The sequence below is a fragment of the Sorex fumeus genome, unplaced genomic scaffold (genome assembly GCF_029834395.1).
Source record: "Sorex fumeus unplaced genomic scaffold, SorFum_2.1 ptg000063l, whole genome shotgun sequence".
Taxonomy (NCBI): Eukaryota; Metazoa; Chordata; class Mammalia; order Eulipotyphla; family Soricidae; genus Sorex; species Sorex fumeus.
This window is the reverse complement of record NW_026606120.1, coordinates 84,342,413-84,350,000: the sequence shown is the minus strand read 5'-3', so window position 1 is coordinate 84,350,000 and position 7,588 is coordinate 84,342,413. Positions and strand designations below refer to the sequence as shown.

The 7,588-nt window shown below is 41.4% G+C and overlaps 1 protein-coding gene across 1 annotated transcript in view; it reads left to right on the top strand.

Moving 5' to 3' along the window:
- ABCA9 (ATP binding cassette subfamily A member 9) overlaps nt 1-1,585 on the top strand; it is a 75,889-nt gene extending 74,304 nt beyond the window's left edge. Inside the window, exons 37-38 of the mRNA XM_056127435.1 lie at nt 776-831; nt 979-1,585. Of these exons, the coding sequence (XP_055983410.1) occupies nt 776-831; nt 979-1,077 (155 nt within the window). The 3' untranslated portion in view covers nt 1,078-1,585. The remainder of the gene's footprint in view (nt 1-775; nt 832-978) is intronic.
- The last annotated feature ends 6,003 nt before the right edge of the window (nt 1,586-7,588 follow it).

The window sequence follows — 7,588 nt, the reverse complement described above, 5'->3', positions numbered from 1 at the left end:
AGAAATGATTCTAGCCTTGGGAACCAATAGAGTGAGCCTGAATCAATGATCACCAAGGATTAAAGAATAAAGGCTGTGTGTGTGTTGGGGCGGGGGGGGGGGGAAGCAATAGTAAAGTGGTATAGGAGGGCATTTGCCTTGCACATGGCCAACCTGGGTTCCATTCCCAACATTCCATATGGTCCTCCAAGCGCCATTCCTGAGTAATTCCTGAGTGCAGAGCTAAGAGTAACCCCTGAGCAACACGAAGTGTGACCCAAAAATCAATCAATCAATCAATCAATTAATTAAACAAAGGATTTGATCTCCCCCTCTCTTTTATCCCTCCCCATGAGCTTTTCACTGCTGGGACTCACCAGGAAAAGTTTTGTAAGTTGTTCCCTGGAGCAGAGAGCAGGGGAGAGAAGCATGAAGTTGGATGTAGGTGGGCTCAGGGGAAATTTCAACACAGAGGAAACCCTTCCCTTCCCTTCCCTTCCTCTCCCTTCCCCTCCCTTCCCTTCCCTCCACTTCCCTCTTCTGCAGAGATGCTCTTCTGCCTCATCTGTTGGTTTCCAGTCAGGACATCTACATGCCCAAGTTCTAAGATAATGGGAGATCATTTTCACTCTATTATAGGACTCCATGGTTAATATGCACCCCTCCATGTTTAGTCCAAGAATATTGATTACCTTAGTTGTAATATTTAAGATCTGTTTTGCATAGACTTTAGAGTCATGAGTCAACAAAACACCCTGAATACAGAATAAACCCTAATGTGCCTCTCCCAAAACAGTGAAACAGAGCTTCAACCTGGAGGAGTACAGCCTCTCACAGTCCACTCTGGAGCAGGTGGGTCCCTCGGAGTGTACGGGCAGCCTCCATGAAATGCACACAGCTGATGTGTTGCACACACATGAAGGCCAGAGGCAAGTGAAGTGACCTCTCTCTCTCTCTCTCTCTCTCTCTCTCTCTCTCTCTCTCTCTGTCCCTTTCTAGGTATTCCTGGAGCTTTCCAAGGAGCAGGAACTGGATGACTTTGATGAGGAACTTCACCCCTCCGTGAGATGGAAACTGCTTCCCCAGGAAGAGCTTTGAAGCTGTGTTTCTCTATACTCATGAGTATACAAAATACTGAGATAGGGAACAAAATACTAGTGAAACTGACACCATTATTTTCTTGTTATCAGAGAGTCGGGCTAAGGAGGAAAGGAAATGAGAGTAATGGTGAGGTCAGGTAGCCTCATCCCAGCAAGCCAGTCCCCTCTGTCCTGCAGTGGTCCACAAACAATGCATTTATTATAGGACTGGTTATGTTTCAAGGATGAGACAAGTTTGTTTATTGTCTTTCCTCAGAAGGTTGAATATTTTATTACCTTTTAGATTAGGTAAAGTACAAAGTCAAATATACCACTGACTTTAGAGGAAAAAGCAATCAATTGATTATACAGCAAGGCAGCCTTTGCTTTTTTTGTGATTTACTAATTTTCCTTTTCTGTCATGTTTTAGATCTTAGACTGTAGAGTCTGTGTTTTATTTGTTGTGACTATAAAGGAAACCTGTGAAATAAAGAACTTTAGTAAGAATTTGAATGGTCAAATTGATGAAAATTAAATTTGCATGCAATTTTGAAATGTGGTTCTGATATTATTGAATGAGACATGCATAAATCCTCTTCATGCACGACTCTAAAACTTTATAGATCTTAGCTTCTTCTTTCACCTATGTTAGGACCTAACATACAGAGATCTGGACAGTGGAAGGGGAAGTGTTATTAAGCACATTAACTATAAACACCTTAAAATCAACACATTTGTACACTCTTATTTAGTTTATTTTGTTGTTGTTGTTGCTACTATTATTATTGCTTGGACATATGAACTGAATTATGTTACCCTGACCTCTTAATGTGAATAATGAAATCCCGAATTCTAACGTAATTGGATTTGGAAACTGGGCCCTTAAGAAGATCACTAGAGTTCAATGAGGATATATGTGACCCCAAATCTGGTGGTATCAGTATCTTAATAGGAAGAGAAATAGAGGTCAGTACTCTCTGCACTGCACTAGCTAATCAGATCAGAAGGAACTGTGTGAAAGACTTGACTTCAACTCTACTTCTTCTGTCTTCCACGTTTATGAAAACAGAATACAACTGTTAACATATGAGAATATTCATATGAGACCTTGGGAGGAGGGCCCAAGTCATGTACTTTTAAAAAATGAGCCACTATGGCAGGAAGATAGTAGGAGACAAACATGGCATATTCCAATCCTGGCACTTGATTCCTGTTACACATGATCCCTCAAGCATCACTCAATGCTTGGAAACCCCCAAGCATTTCCAGAGTGACCTTGGGTAAGTTCTGGCACAGCAGGGCCCGAGAAACAGGGTACCCTTGGGCTCTTGCATTGAATCTCTGACCCAGTTTGCCAAGAATTGTTAGTGGACCCAACACTAAGTCTTCCGAGCACTCCCACCCCAATATATAGTAGAATGGAGTGTAACCATTGGTCCTTCTCCATCATTGTCTGTGCAAGACACAAGAGCTCAAATAAAACAAACATGCTGACTATGAGAGTTTGCTTTGCAAACGACCACCCTTATCCCTGGCAACAGGCAAAATCGCTGTTACAGTTGTGCAAATTACAGTTGTGCATAAGGCTCAGCCTTTACACAGGATGAAACCTTCTAAAACTTCCTTCTGCTGCCCCAGTGACCCTTCTTTAAACTCAAAACTTTATCAAAACTTTATCAAAACTTTAAACTCAAAACTTTATCAAAACATTTCTCAGTCAGCAAGTATGGAAACTTTTTGTTTTGTTTTCATTCCCATATCTCACTCACCTCCCAGCCCTTATAAACCCACAATTAGTATTATACAAGCCTCTGGATAAATAAAGGGCTGGAGCGATAGCACAGTGGGTAGGGCGTTCGCCTTACAAGCGGCCAACATGGCCGACCCGAGTTCGATTCCTCCGCCCCTCTCGGAGAGCCCGGCAAGCTACCGAGAGTATTTGATATGCCAGACACAGTAACAAAGTCTCCAATGGAGACGTTACTGGGCCCGCTCAAGCAAATCGACGATCAACGGGAGGGCCTTTACCTGCCTTTACCTTTTACCTGGATAAATTCACCCTGTGCCTACCACTGTTATCATTCTATATACAATCAGAGGCAAGTGTTAGCTTGACTCATTCTTTCTTTTTCTTTATTTTGGGGGGGAGGGAAAGGGTTGAGGTACTCCCCTGCTGAACTCATACCCAGAGGCTGTCAGGGCTTACTCTTGGCTCTGCACTCAGGAATCACTTCTGGGAGGCTCAGGGGACCATATGGGGTGCAGGGGATCAAACCCAGGTTGACAGTGTGCAAGGCAAGCACCTTAACCACAGTACCATTGCTCCATTCTGGAAACTGCATTTAAAATGAGCATTAAACTATGACTCTGATGACCTGGGTGTGGTCCATGTCCTCTACTGGGGTGGGGGCTTTGGGCGGGAAGGGGGTCATTTCTGCTTATTTTAATAGACAGGAAGCAAACTGGTATTTCTTGGGAGCTGAGACAGAGGGAGAGGCTGACAATGACAGTGATGGTACAGCCGGTAGAGCATTTGCCTTGCATGCGGCCAACCTGGGCTTGATTCACAGCATCCCATATGGTCCCCCGAGAACCACCAGAAGTAATTCCTGAGTGCAAAGCCAGGAGTAACTCCCATGCATTGCCTGGTGTGACCCAAAAAGGAAAGCAAAAAAAAAAAAATCAAAAGCTAAATGTCTCATTTTGTATGTATATGGGTGTGTGTGAAGTGAAGTCTTTTTACTTAGAGAAAGGTGAGGAGAGAGAAATAGAGAGAACACGGAGTTCTTTCAAGGGGAAAAAGCCAGAGTATACATCCTCAGGTTGAGATGTGGGACATTTTCCAAGGTGAATAATGAACCCTGTATGCTGTTGCAAAGCGGGTTTTGTAGGACTTCTCCAACCTGCTCTGGCAGTTGTTAGGGTGTTACTGCAATAAAAACCCCTGAACCCCTGAGTTCAGCAGGGGAGCACCTCAACCCTTCCCTTCCCCCTCTCAAACAAAAGAAAAAGAAAGAATCAAGCTAACACTTGCCTCTGATTGTATAATAGAATGGTAACAATGGTAGGCACTGGGTGAATTTATCCAGAGGCTTGTATAATACTAATTGAGGATTTATAAAGGCTGGGAGGAGAATAAGACATGGGAATGAAAAAAGACATTGGGATATATGTTGGAGTTCTCTCTTTGACCACTAGAGGTCGCTGAGCCTGTAGGGAGTGCCCCCAGTCCCAACTTCTCTGGAAACCAGGCTGTTGCCAGGAATACCTGACATTCTCTAAGACTAACACGGATGGACTGGCCTTGATTGCCAACAGCCAATGACGTGAGACGTGGGAAAAAACATCTTTAGGTGTCAGCAATACCTCAACCCTGCGTCTGTCTTAGCAGCTTCTTCCTAGTCATAACAATACCTTACCTCCCTTCACCATCTGCTCCTTAGAGTATTAGAATATGGTGGTACATTCCCTCAGTCTCTATTTAACCATTGTTTTTCCTAATAAGCTTTGTCATAGGACTATGAGTCTATGACCCGGGTGGGTGGCTTTTTCTCGGCCATACTGTACACACGAGTCTAGTGCATCTATGTCCCTGACTAGAGAAACAATTCCCCGTTTCCAGGGTCCAGGTAGTTACCAGATAACTACTGATACATTTTGGAAATAAAGTTAATTGAGAGGTAAACCTTGCTGATTGACTAAGTATTGGAAGGGTGCATGGGGTTGAACAAAAGGCTAGTCAAAATTTTCTGAATTTTTATCTTGAGCAAGTTGGAGATAGTGTTATTATTTCTTGAGATAAAGAAAATAGGGGAAGAAGGCATGAAATGAGAAGTCACAAAGATTTAAGAATTTGCAAATATCCAAAACCTGATTAGCTGGCCTGACTCAACTCGTCCAAAAATTCGTCAATTGAACTGAGATAAATGACTTCTCTCTGATAAGCTCAACTTAGGGTTTTATAGTTTAAAACCATCCACATTCTTCTGAGGCAGATAAGAGGACATTCACAAATAGGTTTGTTCTATTCGATCGATACTCTCTGTTAGATGTTACAGCTGTTCAAACAAGTGCATATGGGACTTCTCTGTCACAGAACTTGCTCGAGGTCAACAAAAAAGCAATTTGTCCAAAAGTTATCACATCTAAAAGAATTCTGAAATTCAGGCCAAGAGAATTTTTACCATAATCTCACTCCAGAAGGCAATATTAGTGGAAAAATTCAAAGCAGGAAAACAACTCAACCATATGCAGATATGTGGTAAAAATCAGAATGAAATGTGCAGTTTTCTCAGAAATGAGACCTAGAGATAAGCAAATGAGTTTCTAGACTTTATACCCCCAAAGTAATCTTTATATTTTCTTTGTATTATGCAATAGCAGATTAGATTCCCGTATACTAAGTCCCAAATATTTCTGAAGAACTTTTATTTTTTAATATTTGTTTTAGTTGAATCACCATGAGATACACCATTGCAAAGTTGTTCAAGATTGGATTTCAGTCATACAATTTTCCAACCCTTGTCACTTCATCAGTGTACATTTTTCACCACCAATGCCCCCAGACCCTCTCCTCCCCCAATCTATCTCTATGGTAGACTCTCTCTCTCTCTGACTCTCTCTCTCTCTGTGTCTCTCTGTCTGTCTCTGTCTCTGTCTCTGTCTCTGTCTCTGTCTCTGTCTCTCTCTCTCTCTCTCTCTCTCTCTATTTTGTCCTGAAGAACTTCTTAAATCATGTTTTTCTATCACCCATGTTTTGGCCATCTAGCTATCTCTCATCCATATTTTCCTCCTACAAGTCTGTTTCTTTGGAGAAACCAGACTAATACACACACCAAATTTAAGAATTGTACCTACCTCTTACCCAGCCACTCTGGGAAAAAGAAATCAGGCAGTGTGATTGCAGCTTCTGAAGAGGTTGTTGGCCTACAGCTATACCCCCTCGTCCTGAGTACAAGAGTTTCAACCTACCTAATTCTCCCTTTCTGCACTGTCACCCTCCACCCCCCACCACTGCCACTTTGTTTCTTGCCCACTTGCCCATATGCAAACTGCATGAACATCACATCCACAAACCATAAAAAGTGGAAGTGGCATTATCATCACTTTTTTGCAAATTTTAGATATTGCTCCATCTTCTAGAACAGTATCTCCCAACCCTTTTCTGATTGCTGCCCCCTACCTACTTAGTTTCCTTCCTCTGACTCTTGCCCTACTGGTTGGCCTCCTAGTTTTATATCACGATCCCCGCATTTATGTAATTTTCATCTGTGGTCCCCTTGGAAATCCTCATGGGTTTTTCCACATGCACCCACAAGTGCATGTAGAGTTCTGAACCCCTCGATTCACAGAACCGCCCTTCCCGGGAATCCTCATCTCCCCATTTCAACAAATATCACTAGAACTCACCAGACTAACAATACCTGGAAAATGCTTATCATTCCATTCCACTATATATTTCACATCTGATCTGCAGAATAATAGAGGTGGAAGAAATGCTAAATTGCTCTGAAGACTTCTAAAGCACCCTCACTTTCTTCAGCACTTTTTCAACCACACCTTGAATGGTACAGCCTAAATGTATAGCATATGGTGGCAAGCATAGCAAACAGCCCCTATCTGGAAGAATACATAGGAGGCTATCCATTCTGGTCTGACTTTTAAACTTACTATACCCAAGGCTATGTAATATTAAATTTTCATTTGATCTCCACTTTCTCTTATTCAAACATGCTCAACTATTTTCCTCTAGTGGACCATCCAACTCAGAGTACAATCACTCACTGCAATCCCTAACCTTTTGATTCTCCCAAATATTCAGTGATGGAGAAGAGAGAGGAGCAGATCATGGGCTTTTATTTTTTAATTTTATTAAATGTATTTTTCAAAACATTTTATTTAGTCACCATGAATTACAAACTTAATTGTGATTAGGTTTTAAGTATGCCATGTTCTTTGCTGGTGTCAAATCTCTTCACCAATGTCCCCAGTTTCCCTCCCACCCACCAGTCTTCCTTTGTGGCAGGCACTTTTATTTTATTTTATTTTTCTTGGGATTTTAATACAGAAAGAAAACATATCCAAGTCTCCATCCCAAAGAGAGATATTTTTTCTCATAATTAACTAATCTTGGAGGATCGAGTCATAGAACTGTGGGTAGGGTGTTTGCCTTGCATGTGACCAACTCGAGTTAAATCCTCAGCATCCCATATGGTTCCCTTGAGCACTGCCAGGATTTCTGAGTACAGAGTCAGGAGTAACCCCTGTGCATCTCTGGATGTCATCCCAAACAAGCAAAAAGAAAAATTATTAACTATTCTTTTAAAAAAAGTATAGTTTTAAAATTGAAAAAATGTATAATTTTAAAAATTAAAATAATTCCTTGGTATGATTTTCTTATTTTTCACAAAAGCCAGTCATTATTGCCAACTGTCTAAGTAAAAAGCATACAGATAAGAATAAATGTCTCTTATCAGAAGAAAGACAAAATAGGAACAAGCAATAAGTCTTTATTAGGAGTTAGAAAGGGT